The sequence below is a fragment of the Macaca mulatta genome, chromosome 14, assembly GCF_049350105.2.
Source record: "Macaca mulatta isolate MMU2019108-1 chromosome 14, T2T-MMU8v2.0, whole genome shotgun sequence".
Lineage (NCBI taxonomy): Eukaryota > Metazoa > Chordata > Mammalia > Primates > Cercopithecidae > Macaca > Macaca mulatta.
Window position 1 is genome coordinate 58,730,301 of NC_133419.1, and position 20,779 is coordinate 58,751,079.

Below are 20,779 nucleotides of genomic sequence, written 5' to 3' on the forward strand. Positions count from 1 at the left end.
TCTGATGCTAATGGGTATGGGCTTTCCTTTAGGGGTGATAAAATTGTTGTAAACTTAGATTGTGGTGATGGTTGCACAACATTGTGAATATGCTGAAAAAATGAATTATAAACTTTAAATAGGTGAGTTTTATAATATGTAAGGTATTTCAATAAAGATGGTACAAAAGTAAGTCTGAGAGTAAATGAGAAAGATAAGAGAAACGTGATCAAGATTGTAATTCATTTTTAAGGATCAGGGCATGTTTACAGCTTGAGACAAAAGAGGGGAAGAGGTTGAAGTTACAGGTGAAACAGATGAGATACCACAGGAAGCATGGTTCATAGACAAGAGGCTATGAAATCAAGTATTTCTGAGATGAAGAGAAATAGGCATGGATGTGGGCATAGATGGACACATTTTTAGATGTAAGGGCATAATTAAAAGTCATTTAAATCTGATCACCCCAATTTTCTTGATGAAGTAGAAGTTGTTTTCTTGAATAAAAGAAGGAAGAGTGGTACAGGGAAAAGTAGCAAACACCTGGATATTAGCTGAGAAGAATAAGGTATGACCAAATGCGTTAGTGTCGTATTGCTGCTGTAACAGATTACCACAAACCTAGTTGCTTAAAACGACATGGATTTGTTATCTGAGAATTCTAGAGTTCAAAAGTCCAAAATCAGTTTCATTGAGTTAAAATTAAGGTGTTAGCAAGACCTACGTTATCTTCTGAAGGCTCTAGGGGAAAATTTTGTCCCCTTGACTTTTTCAGCTTCCACAGGCTGCCTACATTCCTGGATCATGGCCCTGTCTTCTAATTTCAAAATCAATAGCGTATCACCTTCTGTCTTCTCTAACCTCTGCTTCCATGCTTACATTTTTCTGTCCCTCCTTCCGATCATCTTGCCTCCCTCTTAGAAGGATCCTTGTGATTAGATTGGGTCTATCCAGATAGCACAAGATAATCTCCCTATATGAGAATCCTTAAATCACATCTGCAGCCCTTTTACCATGGAAGATACCACCTTCACAGGTTCCAAGGACTAGAATATAGATATATTAGAGGGGGCCACTATTTACCTTACCCACCAAGGTCAAGAAAAAGGAATGTGAAGAAGTGATTAAAGTTTGACTGAAATTGGAGACTATCAATTTTTAATGGTGTCAATCTGTTTGTGTGATTGCCATCATGCAAATAGAACCCCATGATCTGTCTTTTCTTTTGAAAATTCTTATGGCCATTTTACAGAATAAGCTGTCTTTCAGCCCTTGTATCACTAGAGCTGAAGGACACTTTGTGAAGGAAAGGAAACTGGTCCTGGTACTTCTATGGCACACAGAGATAGGGTTGTTTATAGAGTTGGTGAGGCAGACATGCCTGTGTAGTAGATATAATTTCACCCTGTAATTATCAATGAATTGCTAGGAGTATGTTTACACACAGTTATGTTGCCCATATCCAAGGCTGCTGTTTGTTGAGTCCAGAGTTGGACTGTGTTCACTAGGTAAAATCATAAACAGAGGCTACTATGTGGCTGAAAGATACACAAGCTTGAAAAAAAAACAATTGATTCCATCCAATCACAATAAGATTACAGAAAAAAAAATCCCATAAGCAAAAAATCTTTGGGTTCTTTACACCAGTTCCCCATAATTTCTCCACTTATACTTGACTGGGAGTTCTTTACACCTTTTCTGTCAAGCAGCTCTCATATACCAGGTGAATAATGTGAGATTTAGACATAGTCATCGTGGAGTAACCTTTCTCCAGATAAGGCACAGACTGACTAGTAGCAGAGACAGAACTCTTCAATTGCTAGTCCTCTAAACATGTATACTTTATAAACCACTGGAGGACTGAAGTATCTTTTTATTTTCTGTCTTTATCACTAGGATGTAAATTATATGGGGTAAGAAATTTATCTGTTTTAGTCACCAGTGTGTCTTCAGGGCCTAAACGGAATCTGACATATGCTGAGTGCTAAATAAAAATTTGTTAAAATTTTGAGTTCAAACTCAAATTCATTGAAAAACATGAGTAAAAGGATAAAACAAAACTCTACTATTTATTAGCATTATTATTGTTATTTTAATTACTTTGTAAACAAAGACAGCCTAGAAATATGCAGGTAGGTTTTGGACAAATAGAAGAAAGTAAAGCAGAAAATTATAAAATGAAATGGATGTGGGAGTTCAAGAAAGGTTAAAACAAATTTTAAAAAATAGTGGATTGTAATTATTGATCTTCAGAGGATCCTAATTTATATAAACTAGCAGCATTTCCAGAGACACTGGTACCACCATCCCATAGATACTATGGAATACTATAATGCTTTATTTCATTACTCATGTTCTTTCTTTCAGAAATAGGTCTTAGTAGAAAGTATAAAATTTCAGTAGGCATACTGCGTCACCTGGAAAGAGTAGAAACACAAAACCCACTTGAGGAATCCATTTTTCTGTTTGTTTGTGTGTGCTTACATTTTACCCCTTCAGTTTACATCTAAGCCAATCATAGTTTCTGAGAACCCAGCATCCTGTGGATAACCCGCTTCAGTGCAACCTTCACTTCATTATTCCTTAAGCTGTAGATGATGGGGTTCAACATGGGAGTCACCACTGTGTAAGAGAGTGATAGCAGCTTCTTGCTCTCAGGAGAGGCACTAGATCGTGGTCGGAAATACATGAGGATGGCAGTGCTGTGGAAGAGGGAGACAACCAGGAGATGGGAGGAACAGGTGGAGAAGGCCTTGTGTTTGCCCTCAGCCGATGGCATCCTGAAGATAGTGGAGAGGATGCGCACATAGGATCCCAGAATCAGCAAGAAAGGAAAGAGAATGAATAGGACAGTGGCTGTCAGAGCCTCCAGTTCAAACAGAGAGGTGTCAGCACAGACCAGTGCAATAACAAGAGGACTGTCACAGAAGAAGTGGTTCACCCTGTTGGAGCCACAAAAAGGGAAACTGAAAATCCATGTGGTTTGCACAGTGGCCACCGGAAACCCTGAGAACCAAGAGGCAGCTGCCAGCTGGCCACAGGATCTGTGGCCTATGATGACTGGGTAGTGCAAGGGGTCACAGATGGCCACGTAGCGGTCATATGCCATGGTGGCCAGGAGGCAGCACTCAGCAGCTCCAAAAAAGAAGAAGAAATACATCTGAGTGGCACATCCAAGGAAGGAGATGGTTGTGTCTTGAATGATCAGGGTCCCCAGCATCTTGGGCACAATAACCAAGTTGAAACCTATCTCCAGGAAGTACAAATTTCTGAGGAAGAAGTGCATAGGACTTTGTAGTGCAGAGTCAGCTATAGTGACCAGGATGATGAGGACATTGCCCATTAAAGTAACCAGGTAAATCGTCAAGAAAAGAAGAAACAGCAGAGCCTGAAGCTCAGTGGACAGGGATGAGAAGCTCACAAGAACAAATTCACTGACAATTGTCCAGTTTTCCCACATCATTCTTCAGCCAAGGACTTCACTGGGCATTCAAAATCTAGGAAGGTAGAAGAAATCTCATATGTTATTTATACCTCTATTATATTCTTATAAAGGCCTCATTCTCTACTTTCCTTGTTATAGTTGTTGAGGATCAAACGTCTATACTCTCCAAAATATAATAAAACAAACTTGACCATTAGATTCACAGTTTTTGGGGGGGAAGAATTCTACTTTTCCAGACTTAATTAACATATCATATATATCTATACATGTCCTGATTTTCTGTTCTCTGTAGAGAATGGCCAAAATCACAGCTTTACATTCATGCTCCTACCTATCTCTCTTCAATAATGTGCTAAGAAAGGCAGGCCAAGCATTTATGAAGAGAGAGGTCTTGATATATGATGAAAACTGGTGAGGTCAGGCAGGTATATTTTTTGCAAAACAAAAATGTAGAAAGGAGAAAAATCAAAGAAACTGATTCAACAATTACTAAATGATTCCTGAGGAGGAGACCCAAATGTGTCTCAATCTCAAGAAACCCATACTCAGGAAGGTTTCACTGTGTTGTAAGAATATCAATACACTCTGAAAATTGCCATGTAAACAAGAAGACACACAACATAGGCAGTGTGGCTTATCTTGATCCCAGGGATGAGTATTTTCCAAGTAGTTTTATGTGTCAAGATAGCATCAGAACCATGGACAGAATCTAGATGGGTTCAGCATGAACTTTTTCATCAGCTCTCCTGGTTGACTTGTGTCTTTACTCTCAAGAAACTTGAAGCTCACATTTTACATGTTAATAAAATACAACTTAAATATACAAGTTTGATTAATAATATGAAATCCCATGAAAAGGAAATAAAAGATTTCATCATGGCATTAATAACGAAGCTTCAAAATTGGGACCCTGAAATTCTTTGTGATGACCATAAATATATGGAGGATCTCCGGAGCAAGATGGCCGAATAGGAACAGCTCCAGTCTCTAGCTCCCAGCGTGAGTGACACAGACAACGGGTGATTTCTGCATTTTCAACTGAGGTACCAGGTTCATCTCACTGGGAAGTGCCAGACAATCAGCACTGGTCAGCTGGTGCAGCCCGACCAGCAAGAGCTGAAGCAGGGCGAGGCATCACCTCACCTGGGAAGCGCAAGGGGGAAGGGAATCCCTTTTCCTAGCCAGGGGAATTGAGACACACAACACCTGGAAAATTGGGTAACTCCCACCCTAATACTGTGATTTACCAAGGGTCTTAGCAAAGGGCACACCAGGAGATTATATCACACACCTGGCTGGGAGGGTCCCATGCCCACGGAGCCTCCCTCATTGCTAGCACAGCAGTCTGCGATCTAACTGCAAGGCAGCAGCCAGGCTGGGGGAGGGGCGCCTGCCATTGCTGAGGTTAAGTAGGTAAACACAGCTGCCTGGAAGTTCGAACTGGGTGGAGCCCACAGCAGCTCAAGGAGGCCGGCCTGTCTCTGTAGACTCCACCTCTGGGGACAGGGCATAGCTAAACAAAAAGCAGCAGAAACCTCTTCAGATGCAAATGACCCTGTCTGACAGCTTTGAAGAGAGCAGTGGATCTCCCAACATGGAGGCTGAGATCTGAGAACTGACAGACTGCCTGCTCAAGTGGGTCCCTGACCCCTGAGTAGCCTAACTGGGAGACATCCCCCACTAGGTGCAGACCGACGTCCCACACCTCACACGGCAGGGTACACCCCTGAGACGAAGCTTCCAGAGCAACAATCAGACAGGAACACTTGCTGTTCAGCAATATTCTATCTTCTGCAGCCTCTGCTGCTGATACCCAGGCAAACAGGGTCTGGAGTGGACCTCGAGCAATCTCCAACAGACCTACTGCTGAGGGTCCTGACTGTTAGAAGGAAAACTAACAAACAGAAAGGACACCCACACCAAAACCCCATCAGTACATCACATTCATCAAAGACCAAAGGCAGATAAAACAACAAAGATGGGGAAAAAGCAGGGCAGAAAAACTGGAAATACAAAAAATCAGAGCGCATCTCCCCCTCAAAAGGAACACAGTTCATCACCAGCAACAGATCAAAGTTGGACGGAGAATGACTTTGATGAACTGAGAGAAGAACTCTCAATAAATTCGGTATTCATGGAACGTATCTCAAAATAATCAGAGCTACTTATGACAAACCCACAGCCAATATCATACTGAATGGGCAAAACCTGGAAGCATTCTCTTTGAAAACTGGCACAAGACAGGGATGCCCTCTCTTGCCACTACTATTCAACATAGTGTTGGAAGTTCTCTCTAGGGCAGTCAGGCAAGAGAAAGAAATCAAGGGTATTCAGTTAGGAAAAGAGGAAGTCAAATTGTCCCTGTTTGCAGATGACATGATTGTATATTTAGAAAACCCCATCGTCTCAGCCCAAAATCCCCTTAAGCTGATAAGCAACTTCAGCAAAGTCTCAGGATACAAAATCAATGTGCAAAAATCACAAGCATTCTTATACACCAGTAACAGACAAACGGAGAGCCAAATCATGAATGAACTTCCATTCACAATTGTTTCACAGAGAATAGAATACCTAGGAATCCAACTTACAAGGGATATAAAGGACCTCTTCAAGGAGAACTACAAACCACTACTCAGTGAAATAAAAGAGGACACAAACAAATGGAAGAACATACCATGCTCATGGTTAGGAAGAATCAATATCATGAAAATGGCCATACTGCCCAAGGTAATTTATAGATTCAATGCCATCCCCATCAAGCTACCAATGACTTTCTTCACAGAATTGGAAAAAACTGCTTTAAAGTTCATATGGAACCAAAAAAGAGCCCGCATTGCCAAGACAATCCTAAGTTAAAAGAACAAAGCTGGAGGCATCACGCTACCTGACTTCAAACTATACTACAAGGCTACAGTAATGAAAACAGCATGGTACTGGTACCAAAACAGAGATATATACCAATGGAACAGAACAGAGTCCTCAGAAATAATACCACACATCTACAGCCATCTGATCTTTGACAAACCTGAGAGAAACAAGAAATGGGGAAAGGATTCTCTATTTAATAAATGGTGCTGGGAAAATTGGCTAAACATAAGTAGAAAGCTGAAACTGGATCCTTTCCTTACTCCTTATACGAAAATTAATTCAAGATGGATTAGGGACTTAAATGTCAGACCTAATGCCATGAAAACCCTAGAAGAAAACCTAGGTAATACCATGCAGGACATAGGCATGGGCAAGGACTTCATGTCTAAAACACCAAAAGCAACGGCAACAAAAGCCAAAATTGACAAATGGGATCTAATTAAACTAAAGAGCTTCTGCACAGCAAAAGAAACTACCAACAGAGTGAACAGGCAACCTACAGAATGGGAGAAAATTTTTGCCATCTACTCATCTGACAAAGGGCTAATATCCAGAACCTACAAAGAACTCAAACAAATTTACAAGAAAAAAAAAACAACCCCATCAAAAAGTGGGCAAAGGATATGAACAGACATTTCTCAAAAGAAGACATGCATACAGCCAACAGACACATGAAAAAATGCTCATCATCACTGGCCATCAGAGAAATGCAAATCCAAACCACAATGAGATACCATCACCAGTTAGAATGGCAATCATTAAAAAGTCAGGAAACAACAGGTGCTGGAGAGGACGTGGAGAAATAGGAACCCTTTTACACTGTTGGTGGGATTGTAAACTAGTTCAACCATTATGGAAAACAGTATGGCGATTCCTCAGGGATCTAGAACAAGAAATACCATATGACCCAGCCATCCTATTACTGGGTATATACCCAAAGGATTATAAATCATGCTGCTATAAAGACACATGCACACGTATGTTTATTGCGGCACTATTCACAATAGCAAAGACTTGGAATCAACCCAAATGTCCATGAGTGACAGACTGGATTAAGAAAATGTGGCACATATACACCATGGAATACTATGCAGCCATAAAAAGGGATGAGTTTGTGTCCTTTGTAGGGACATGGATGCAGCTGGAAACCATCATTCCCAGCAAACTATCGCAAGAACAGAAAACCAAACACTGCATGTTCTCACTCATAGGTGGGAACTGAACAATGAGATCACTTGGATTCAGGAAGGGGAACATCACACACAGGGGCCTTTTATGGGGAGGGGGGAAAGGGGAGGGATTGCACTGGGAGTTATACCTGATGTAAATGACGAGTTGATGGGTGCTGACAAGTTGATGGGTGCAGCACACCAACATGGCACAAGTATACATATGTAAACCTGCACATTGTGTACATGTACCCTAGAACTTAACATATAATTAAAAAAAACCATATGGAGGAATAAAATCTGAAGCACTTAGCATGTTGTCTGCTATACTGTACATGCTCCATAAATGTTAACCATTATAATTATTGATATAATGCTAGACCTATCTTCCAAAATCTTCTTATCCAACTGATTGCCAAAACTCACTATAGCCCCTACTATTCAATCTCTAATATAAAATAATTTATTCAATAAACGTTGATTATCAGAAGATAATTCTGTATGCTATTCTCTGTTTTAGATACTGAAGATAATATATTAGCAAATAAAACAAGCAAAAATCTCTGCCCTCATAAAACTCGTCTTATCATAGGGAAGACAGGTTATAAACAAATTATGTCAGGCTAGGCATAGAGGCTCACGCTTGTAATCCCAGTACTTTGGGAGGCCAGGGCTGGCGGATCACCTGAGGTTGGGAGTTCAAGACCAGCCTGACCAACACAGAGAAACCCTGTCTCTACTAAAAATACAAAATTAGCTCCGCGTGGTGGTGCGTGCCTGTAATCCCAGCTACTCAGGAGGCTGAGGCAGGAGAATTGCTGTAACACGGTTGGGGGGGGTTGGGGGGTGGGGGCGGAAGTTGCGGTGAGCTGCCAAGATCACACACTGCACTACAACATGGGCAACAAGAGTGAAATTCCATCTCAAAAATAAATAAATAAATAAATTATGTTAGTAAAAAGTATAGTATATAAGAGCAATGGAAAAGAATAAAGTAGTAGAGAAGGAGATAAACATTTAGGGGTGGAAAGTGTCAGAGAAAGCTTCAATGAGAATATGATATTTGAGTAAAGTTCTGAGCAGGTGCAAGAGGTGAATTTAGATTGGTGAAGGAAAGAGGGCGGTAAAGAGAAAAAAATGAGAAAATGCTATTTTAATTTTTTTGCTGATTCACATTCATTTAAAACAATTCAACCAGAGAATCACTTCTTTTATGAAAACATCCTTGATACCTCATCTACTTTCATAGTAAGAATGAACATTTCTGAAGCATCAAATAAGCACCACACATCGTTCCAAGTATTTTGCATGTATTATCTTATTTGATTCTCACAACACCTGAAGATACAGATAGTATTATTATACCCATTTTACAGTCAAGGAACCTGAGACACAGAGAAGCTGAGTAGTTTTTTCAGCAAGTGTTGGCATCCTGGGTTGTCTGAGTCCAAGTCAGGGATTTGGCTGTCAAGTGATACTTGCACTCACTTTTTGAGAATGGGAATAAATCTGAGCCCACAGGTGAGGACAAGCCAGTATCCAGTACAGGATGGTAGTAAGAACAAATAACACAATTTCTAAAGATGGGCAGAAAATTTCAATATATTAGTAACATTGGAGAATTGGAATACCACTTTCATAGTTCTTATTTTAGAATAATCATTATTGTATGTATCTGTCTCATATGGTAGATGACATACTCCTTGAAATAGAAATTGTGTTATTCAATTTTTTACCCCAATGCCTAGAAAGGTAGATGCCCAATAAATTGTTATTGAATGAATTAATAGATAATGAAGAAAATGTGGTAAATAATCAGGGAAACATCTACACAGACACAAAGGTAGGTACAGTGAGCCCCATTCACAAGGAATTTAGACAAAGGCACAAAAGAATATAGTATAGCATCATACAATTAACACAGACTTAAACAATGATAAGAGATATAAATGTACTTGTCTGCTTCCTCCACCTCAAACCTCCTCTTTATAGCTACCCATTTCAGTAAATGGCACCACCCCAAAGTACAAGCCAGGAACTGGGATATAATCCTTCAATTTGTCCCCCAAATGTGATTATTTTTACTCCTAAAAACTAATTCAGTGTCACCTTCTTCAGCTCTACCACCACTGCCTTTAGGTTCTGGATTCATTTTCTGGCCTGGAGTATGGTAGGAACCTGCTTCCGGTTCATTCTCTTCAAACCATCCTTGGCTTGTATGTGATCTGTCAGCAACTCTGGTTAAGTCACTTACCTGCTTAATGTCTTTCAATTACTCCATATGGCCCCTGGGATAAAGTAAATCCTTTGACAAGGTGTTTTCCTATGATCTCTGCTTATTTTTCCAGTTTCAAATCCCCAGTGCAGCTGATTTTTCAGTCACACAAAAATACTTTGTGTTCCTTCACACATCATAGTCTCTCAGCACTCCTGTGTTTGTGCATCCAGCACTCTTCTGTTGGAATCCTTCCCCTGAAACTATGTATAACTTCTTTTTTAGGTTTTGGGTTATTCTTACTTGCTTTACTTCAAATTCTTTACCCTTAGTCTCTATATTTTTAATTGATATGTAATAGTTGGACATATCTTGGGAGTACATGTGATATTTTGATACATGTATACAATGCATAATGATCAAATCAGGATAATTGGGATATCCATCACCTCAAGCATCATTTCTTTGTGTTGGGATGGTCATTATGTTAAGTAAAATAAGCCAGGCACAGAAAGATAAATATCACATGTTCTTACTCATATGTAGGAGTTTTAAAAGTATAACCTTCTGCTCATCTTGTAAGAATTGGCTAAAACATCACTTTTTGAAGTTTCTTGTCCTCCCTTGGCAGAATCAATACTTTTTTTTTTTTCTGTCTCATAACGCTTTGTGTAAAACTCTTAGAGTATTTTTATAATTGTGTACCTGTGCATCTATTTATATTATCTTAATTGTTAACAACATGAGGACAAATCCATTTGTTCATCCTGTATTTTTTGCACCTAACAAAGTGCTTAACTCCAAGTGCTCCGTATTTAATGCAGCCTAAAGTTTAATTATTTTTATAGCACTTTGATGACACTGTTGGATCTCTAACTGAGCCTACAAAGTCAGAACTCTTATGGATTTTTTTTAATAGGTGGTATATTACTGGGTTTTGTCTTCCAAGGTATATTTCTTTTGTTTAAATATTTTGCTGTGTTCTGAGAAAATATTTTAAAAGGTTTATTCCAATATAATAGTTTTACATCTCTCAGTGTGTCTTGGGTATCCACTCCCCTAAAATATTTAATCAAAATGTTTTCCGGGAGAGGGTCAAGACACTGAGACACATCAATTAAACCATATCCTAAAATTGACACCAATTTTTTATTCTATACTTTCTGGGCAAAGCTATCTATTTTTTCTCTCAGTGACCTTAAATCATTTCAGATACCGGTTGGGTTTTTTAAAAACACAGTTATAAGTGCTGTCATCTGTTAATGTGGCAACAGAGAGCTCATGAAAGAATTAGTCAAATATCTTGGTGAAGCACAGCTAAACCATTGTGGCCCTCATTCCTTAATCTGAGATCTAATGTCAACTTCCTTGTAAAGCCTTTTGGATCATCCTCATTCCCCATATGGGTATAATTAATTGTTTTCTCCTTGTGTTCATCATAACATTTAAAAGTACCCTTATTATAACAATGGTTTTATATATTAATTATTTTTACATATATGTTCTCTCCTGCAAATTATATACTCCTTGGAGAAACAAACAAAATCACATCCATCATTATGTCCATATTACATTGCTTGGTACATATTAAGTAATAATAAATATTTATTGAATTATGAATTAACATTTATTTTAATAATAATAGTGAATTGGCCTACCATATGAGTATTTATCTTAAAAAGTTAATGATGTTCTTTGTCATGAAATTATTAGTGAATCCATCATGGATTTAAGTAATTGTTATTTTTTTAAGTTTTTGTAAAAAATCCTTTTAACAACGTTTTGAATTATTGTCTGTTTTAAATTATAAGAGAAATGGAAATAAATGTAGAATTATAAAACTCTGTACAAATTGAATTCTTATTGTCCTTATTATTATCACTGATATTACTATAGTTTCAAAAAAAAAAAAAAACTCTGAACAAAAATTTTTGGTGAAACAGTGCTGGATAGATAGAAAAAAATCCAATGAAGTGTAACCAAGGCCCATTATAGTTGAAACCAGAGAAAAAAGTGCAAAACAGCATAGTCTGAGAATTTCCTGAAGATATACAACCAGATACTAGTTAGCCACTGGCCAACATGTGACTAAAGGCTGGGAAGAAAAAGGTTCTAAGGCTGAAAATTCAGACATTATCAGAGTATTGCTGCATATTCAGTAAATGAAGCTGAGAGAACCCACATATACCTAATAGTAGGTTTGGTTTTTTATTTGTTTATTTGTTTTTTCTTTTAGAGCAGGGATGTCCTCTCCTTTTTTACAAACCAGGTTTTATAGGGAATTGCAATACTTAAATCCATAAGGAAAAGCAAGGGCAGGGGCAGGGCCTCAGGGCTCTACTGCTTGGGTTTTACTTTCTCTTGTCCCCTGAAATGTCCCCCTCAGGCATCTTAAGGGCCCTAGGGCTGCAAGAAATACAATGTGAAAACCCGATTTAGGACTTTTCAAGTGCCTCCTTCTCATACTTGTAATTCTATATTTTCCTTCATTTGCCTTCATCCCTCTTTAACCTTCTCCTTCATATTTTCTCTTTGGATTTATCCTTCCCTCACTTTCTCTTTCATACCCTTCGACTTCTCTTCTGTTTTTAGTTTTTTAGGTTTTTCCTCTAAGTAGGGAAGGGATGGTAGAGGGGAAGTTCCTGGGAAGATGTGAAGTATTCCTATAACTGCACGCATGTAGCTATAGCTGTCAGGCTGTTATCATGCAGTATAATTCAGGTACTGTTTTACTACTGGTCTTGCAAAGCACAGAACCTTTGATAAGTGTGGTTGTGGCTGCAGCCATCAGAGAGAGATGGGAGAGAACCCTAGCGGGAGGGAAAAGCTAGGCGGAAACTTAGTTGAGGTTGCCTGGTCAGCCGCTTCTCTGTCCAGAATGTTTCCTTTCAGGGATAATATCTTAGAGAGTCTGTGTTTTGTTTCAGTATGGAAGAACTGGATAACATAAGAACTTTGTGAAATTACCACATAAATGATGGTCTGAGACCACATAGTTGCAATGGCAAGGACTTTGGAGCCTTAAGTTCAGAGTTAAAATTCTGGCTGTTTATTTATTCATTTATTTATTTTTAACTGAGATGCTGAGCTGCTGACATGACCTTTTCTGAATTATGTTTTTATCAATTGTAAAATGGTAATTGTAATAAATGTCCTACCTACCTGACAGGGTAGTTGTGAGAGTGAAATGAGAGATAATATATACGTAAACATTTTGAACATTCGAAAGCACAATGCATATCTTACCATTATGTTCTATCCTTTCCTAGATTCCCTAATTTGTCAAGTCCTATAAAACTCCAGGTTCTTTGCTTGAGGCCCATGCTCTCTTTTCTTGTCTTTGAGAAATGTATCCAAAAAGACACATTTTTTATGGTGAGCCTCTATACAAGAGGTTTCAAGTCTGTGCCCCACCCTCTTACCCTTTACTCACCTCCTGCCAGTGACATCTGTCTGTATAAATTCCAGAGAAACCCTGGTCTATATCAGTCACTCTAGAACAGCCTTAGGCTATTTCTGAGTGAGTGACTGCAGGGGAGTCCTAAATTACGGCTTTGTCTGTGTAAGTCGTTGCAGAGAAGCCCTGGGCTGTGTCGGAGGCATCAGTCATTCCAAAGATGCTCTGGGCTGTGCTTGTCTCAGTCCACAATGCTAGTGAATTCTGGATTATACCTTTGTCACATTCTCAAAGAAGCTTTGTCCCAGGGTTGTGTCAGTCACTCCAGGCAAATCCTGGGCTGTGGCTGGGTCAGTCCCTCTAAAGAAGCCCCCAGCTATGCAGCATGTCACTCTAGAGCAGTTCTGCACTGAGTCTGTGCAGTCACTCTAGAGGATTCCAGACTGGGTCTCAGGATTATTTCATTCCCTGCTGTTTACTGCAGAGAAGTGATTCCCCCAGTGCTTTGTTTTCCTAAGGTGAAGTCATAGATTCACTTTCTGACAGGTATGAGTTTTGGGGAGTTCCCAGGAGTGCAAAAATTCTTGAAGATTCTGCAATCTTATAATTAGAGGAAGGTCTTTACAATAGCTCCAACTTTTTCTGCACTTGTGAGGCTACAAGTATAAAGGGACAAAACTCAGTGGTCTATCTATCCTCCAAGGTTTGTACCCAAGAGAGATTAGAGGAGTGTACCAATATTCTTTCCATAGTTCCCCTCACTTTTCATTCTTTTGGGCTGGTTCTCAGGAGTATTTCTGATCTGAACTCAGAAGTTTTCAGTCATGAGGAAGATAACCAATTAATCATTGTCTAAACAAAGTAGAGAATATTAATAAAAACCATAAAGAGTTCACTGGGGATGCTGTTGGTTGGGGAGGTTATTAACTCCATGGTAAGATGAAGAAACTCCAACTAACAGTGTCAACATTCTAACCTTTCTGCAATAGGAATTGAAGTTGAGGAAGTAAGGTACAGTCAATGCTTTGGGATAAAATTCCCCCCAGACAATAAGGGCTTCATTCAAAGACCCAAATGGACATTGAATATTTCTTACTGTTTTTGAAAGAGACCTTTGATTGCATGTTTCTTACTGAAAGCAGCAATCTTATCTGCCTTGTTACTGTTTGCTTAGTATCTAGCATGGTATCTGCACTTATGTGCTTGAATTTTTCCACAAGGCATATTTAATGTACTGACCTTCTGTCTCACTCCGATCTATATAACTTGAGATTTTCTATTTTGATTGATTAGAATGGCATGCTCATCTTGTACTTTGTTCTATGGAAATACTCCACATTCCCCCCCCACTCCAAAAAAAGTGTTAATAGAGAGGTTACTCAGTGGATAAAAATTAATAGCTATTTATTGTTCCCCCGATAACTCTTATCTTCTTCCAGTGTATACTCTAAATCCCTGTTGGCTCCCATGCTTACTTGAGATTACAACCAAAGATAATGTGAGAATAGATATGGCCACCTGACTTCTCTCTGCCATTCTTCCTCTCGTCCTCTTCCTCTCCCCTGGTCCTGCTCTCTAGCATTTGGAGGAGTAACAATAGTAACACAGGCTGCAATGACCAATGAACAAATGCACAAGATCCACTTTGGGTCTTGCTTCATTTGTCCAACAAATATTTAGTGAGTGCCTAAAAAGTAGCAAGCACTAGAGATTAAATAATAAATTTAATGGACATTGTCCTTGGCATCATGGAACATACAGTTTAGAGGGGGAAGCAAACATCAAACAACCATGTAAAAATGTGAAATTACAACTGTAATCAACATGTAACTAGAAGAAAGCTATGTATCTTCAAAAATAGCACCACCATTTCCCCTTTCCCTGGATATAAACTATAAGCATGAGAGACCTGGATAATAATTTAATAAAGTTATTATGAGCAGCAACCCCAAAGCCTCAGCCATGTTTTAGGATTGCTAAACAACAAGCCTTTATGAGGTAAATCAGTCATCATGAGCTACTTTCTCAGTCCCAGAAATCTCAAAGGGGAGGACTATAAAAGTAGGAGATGAAAGAAAAGAAATATCACTACCCTATGTAATGATGTATGGTTCTGAGTCCATTGTGAAAAATAAAGATACCTTCAAAATAATGAATAAGAAAATATTTATTTTCTACATATGTGTAGACTCTTCTAATAATTAATGCATATCTTTGGGAGATGGGTTTGAATATTTGTGTTTGGTTCAAATTACTCATAGAACAATCACACTGGTGGGTAGATGTTGAACTTGGAGAGGTCACCATACATTGAACTGTGTTCTACATTTAGGGTGTTAGTGGTCATTATTTTCCATGGTAATCTTTTTATTTGTACAAATTGATGGGGCACATGTGAAACTTTGTTACATACACATGCTGCATGATCAAGTGATCAAGTCAGAATAATTAGGGTCCATCATCCTGGAACAATACATTTCTATTTAACTATAGTCAACAGGGTCATTTTTAAATGTTCTGATTAAATTCTTTTGTTTTTTTCTTGATTCATACACTCAGATGATGACAAGCATTTCTAAAACGAGGACTGTAGTGGACACTGTTGTAGTTCCTTCTTAATACTTCTGAATCACTTTTACTGGCTCTGTGCCTCCTTTCTCAGCTTCTTCAAGCTTTACTTTAAAAAATTATCAAGGTAATAAACATATCCATCACCTGCAAATGTTTCCTTGAGGGGGGTAGCAGGCAGGGGGTGGGACGGCAGTAAGAACACTTAGCATAGCCTTTACTTGATTTCTTTCTAACAGCTTATACCTGCAACCTTCAAAAGAATGTCCTTGGGCATTAGGAACCCTCTCCAGGACACAGAGGTGCCTGAGAGTTTTACTTGTTTCCTTTGCTCACCCGACAGTCCACCAGTAGCCAATGGATGGCTGGAGTGGAACAAAAGCCTACTTCCTATGTCCTAATGTGAACAAACTCTGAGATTTATGTATGTCCTGAAATTCCTTGCTGGATCAGTTTGAGTTTGGGATTTCAATTGAAATTGCACCTTTGTTTAGCCTCTTCTCCATTTCTACTCAACTTTCCCCATTCAATTAATGGTTTTGCTTTAACAAGTCAGCTTTACTTGAGTCCTTGCTCCATATCTGATTCTAGGAAAAACTGGCCTGTGATGAAAGTCTTTGGTCCTAAGACAAGTCTAATTCCCATTGGTTGAGGGTAGATATTCTTAAAATGTGGAAAGGGATTCATAACATGGAGATATGAAGGAAAAAGCTTCAGGCTTGACTTTCTGTGTAAAGAATATTCATTTACTTTATACCTCTTTTATGGATCTCTTCCAGGCTTTCAGAACACCTATGCTGTACTACAGGAACTGATCAAGAATCAGCCCTCTTCTCTTGAGCAATGTATTTTCCCACATGTAATCTACTTTTAAGAATCCTATCAATTCTTCCTCCAAAATTATTTTAAATTAGTTCCTACTCATATCATTCCACTCCAGGTCACCATCATTTCTCAGTTGGACCACCCACTCATTTATTCTTCTTTCATACACAACTGAAAAATCAGAGAGTGATTTCATTGTAATGTGAAAGTTTTTCTTGGGCAAGACAAATCTTCAACAATGAGGTAAATGTCTTTAGGCTTTGGCATCAGGAATCCTTATGTCTATTTTATAGAAAAAATTTAAAATGTGCCTGAATCTTAGGCCTCATCCCCAGAGAGAAGTATCCCTTGCTTTATGCAGCTTTTGGCTCCTGGCAAGTGGCATTGATTCCCATGACCACAAAAGAACTACCCCCTACCCCAGTTCAAACTGTCTCAGCATCAAACATGACTGTTCTAATCAAAGCATTGTTGGTATTTTCATTCTACTGTTGTTGTATATTTTAAATATCTACTGTGGCAACCTCCAGCCTCAATGACCTGCCTGCCTGGGCAGTCTAAGTTGTCTCTCTGGGGACCAAATGTTGTTTCGATTAATGCCTTGTCTTTAAAGTTGCATGTATTTTGAGTCTAGTCCTAACCCTAGCCCTACTTCCCCATAATATTTTTAATGCAAAGGTTTGCATAACATAAGCTTTTCAGGAATCATGGCCCATGCCTGTAATCCTAGACCTTGGGAGGCCGAGGTAGGCAGATCACTTGAGGCCAGGAACTCCAACATGGCAAAACTCCATCTCTACTAAAAAATACAAAAAAAAAAAAAAAAAAAGTTGGGCATGGCTTGACACACCTGTAATCCCAGCTACTCAAGAGGCTAAGGCATAAGAATTGCTTGAACCCAGAAGGCGGAGGTTGTAGTGAGCCGAGATTGTGCCATTGCACTCCAGCAGCCTGAGTAACAGAGCAGACCTGTCTCAAAAAACAAACAAACAAAAACAACAAAGAAAGAAAAAGAAAGAAAGAAAAGAAAAGAGAAACATTTGTGTCGCATGCAATGGCTCACACTTGTAATTCCAGCACTTTGAGAGGTTCAGGAAGAAGGATTGCTTGAACTCAGAAGTTTGATACCAGATGGGGTAGCATAGTAAGACCTCGTCTCTACTAAAAAAAAAAAAAAAAAAAAAAAAAGTTAAATAGCCAGGCATGGTGATGTACAACTATAGTCCCAGCCACTAGGGAGACTGAGGCTTGAGCCCAGGTGTTTGAGGCTACAGTAAGCCATAATTCTGCTACTGCACTCCAGCCTGGGTGACAGAGAGAGAGAGACCCTGTCTCAAAAACAAAACAAAACAAAACAAAACACCAGAAACACTTGAACTCTTATTTTTGAAGAGTTACAGAAAAGTTGGAAGACAAACATGTAAAAATAAGTACATGTACATTTTGTACACGTAGTATATACAAAATTTAACCTATTTATTAATAAACTTGAAATGGGTACATAAAGAAAAAAAGTGATTTATGCTTCTTGAGGAATCAATTTTAAAAAATATATGCTATATAAAAAGACTGACGGGCTATATGCAAAATGTAAAAGTGACCTATTTCAAGTGGTAAAAGAAGGGGATTAATTTTCTTATTTTTATTTTTCTGGATTTCCAAATTTTCTACAGTGAGGTATATTTGCTCTGCATTAGCAATAAAAACACAAAAATGAAAGTGATGATCATAATAATGATGAAGCTGGCAATATTCCCTGAGTATGTAATATATTTATGCCTTGTGCTTTATAGTAATTCTCTTAATTTTTTTCTCACAACTCTAGGATTTAAGTGCCATTATCCTCTCCATGTTAGAGATGAATAAACAAATTTCAAACTGATATGTAATTTTATGTAACCATAATATTATAATAAAATAAAATATAATATAACATTCAATGTAAGTCATTCATTGTAAAATGAACATATGTGTTCATTTATATATAATATATATTAAATACATATATTTTATATAAATATATATAATATATATTATATATTAAATATATATTATTAAATATATATTATATAAATATATATATAATATATAATATAATATATATTATATATATTTTTATATATAAGAAATTTTGTAATTATATGGAAAATAAATGGCAGAGCCTGAACTTAAATGAGAAAAATTTATAATTAAAAAATTGGGGTTTTCAACAAGCCATGTGAAATGAACTTAAGCTACACCCGAAATGTTATCTTTGGTCTCCCACATCCATCTCTCCTTCTTCTGCTTCACTGTTGAGCTTCTTACTATTTACTGAACCGAGTTCTTTTTGCTTGCCTCTGCCTTTGCATGTGACATCATGTCTGCCTGCACACATCCCCTCCTCTGTCTGACTCCTTCAAATCCTCAAAACTCAGCTCTGTCTGTCATGTGATACTTCCAGATAGGATTAGTAATCTTCTGTATTTTCCTCTATCCTTTAAAAATATTTTTAATTATTAAGCTATTTCTACCACCAATATATATCTCACTCTTTAAACTTCTCCATAGTGTAAACTGTCTTAGTCATCTTTATAAGAAGAAGCCCAGTGTTTTTACAGAGTAAGCTATTTATACATGTTTTTGGACAACTGATTGTACAAAGGATTACACAAGTTCTACAAAGTTCATTCTTCTTAGAGTTTTTGTTCACCATTAGAATTTTTATTTGTCTCAATGACTTTTTTTTTTTTTTTTTTGTCAGAACTGCACTTTTACTGGAAGCTTCATTTCTTTTTCTTTTTCTTTCTTTTTTTTTTTTTTTTTTGAAACGGAGTCTCGCTCTGTCGCCCAGGCTGGAGTGCAGTGGCCGGATCTCAGCTCACTGCAAGCTCCACCTCCCGGGTTCACGCCATTTTCCTGCCTCAGCCTCCCGAGTGGCTGGGACTACAGGCGCCCGCCACCTCACCCGGCTAGTTTTTTGTATTTTTTAGTAGAGACGGGGTTTCACCGTGTTAGCCAGGATGGTCTGGATCTCCTGACCTCGTGATCCGCCGTCTCGGCGTCCCAAAGTGCCGGGATTACAGGCTTGAGCCACCGCGCCCGGCCTAGAAGCTTCATTTCGTGACAGATGTGTTGTATGTGGTGCTGGCAGAGAAGATTGGGGAGAAGGAGGGGCAGAAATACCTGCTGGGATTCCCACAGAACTTCTGAAAACTACTGGGGAAGAAAAGCTGGTGCCCTGTCTCCAGTGCGGGAGAGGCATTGCAGAAGTTGGCAGCCCATGGCCAGCCCACAGGGTTCTTTCCAGTTCCTCTAGAACGGGGTACCCAATCTTTTGGCTTCCCTGGGCCACACTGGAAAAAGAAAACTTGTCTTGGCCACACATAAAATGCACTAACACTAATGATAGCTTATGAGCAAAAAGAATGCAAAAAAATCTTATAGTGTTTTAAGAAAGTTTACGAATTTGTGTTGGGCCACATTCAAAGCCATCCTGGGCCGCATGTGGCCCATGGGCCACAGGTTGGACAAACTTGCTCTAGAGCTTCCCTAGGAACATCCCTTTGCTAATCACCTGACTGTCCCAGGACCTGGAACCCACTCTTCTAGGCCTTTCCTGACTGTAGAATTGTTGTAAAGTAGTAGTTTGCCCTGATGTTCTCTGTCTCATAAATGTTCCACAGAGGCAAGTCTTTTTAGTGTTAATTAGATGAAAATCAAGACCTGAAGGTGGTATATGTCCTGTGAAGGTTGTAGAGCCTGGAAGCTTCCTGACTCAGAAAACTTTAGAGGACAGAATTGGAAAAAGCCTGTCAGTCTTTTTGTGAATCCAGATCTCACTTATCTTATGAGATTGAATGGGGAAACTGATGCCCAAGGAGAGAGGAACTGATGAGATCTCCCAGTGTGGACAGAAGAATAGAATTAGGTATCCACCAAACTATGATCATATTTTGTGCAGCTGAGTAACTGAACTTGGAGAGTGGCCTCTGGTACATTCAGTCCTTGGGAAAAAAAAAAAAAAAACACCTTACCTGTGTCCAACAGGAACATCTGCCTTGTTCAGCTCTGGCTGACATCCATGCTTCATGCATGTCCTTCAAGCATGTAATATAACAGCTCTATTTCTGTTTTGGCAAAGCCAAAAGAAGAACCAGGGAAGTCTTATTCCCTGTCCTGGCTGAGCTATTAATGGCTGGAGATGTAGCCAGCTCACTGCTGCCTTGTGTGTCAGAGGCAAGTAAGTGCACTATGAAGTTTGGCCAAGCTCTCGGTCCTGGTTTTGAGAGAGTTGTTCCCACCTGTGCCTCTTTTGTCCTTGCTACTAGTCG

General features: G+C 38.8%; 1 protein-coding gene across 1 annotated transcript; it reads right to left on the reverse strand.

The window, feature by feature from the left end:
* Nucleotides 1–2,494: 2,494 nt before the first annotated feature.
* On the reverse strand, nt 2,495–3,442 carry OR10A4 (olfactory receptor family 10 subfamily A member 4). The gene is given in 1 exon segment (NM_001190742.2): nt 2,495–3,442. A coding segment is annotated over 1 exon segment (948 nt).
* Between the last annotated feature and the right edge of the window lie 17,337 nt (nt 3,443–20,779).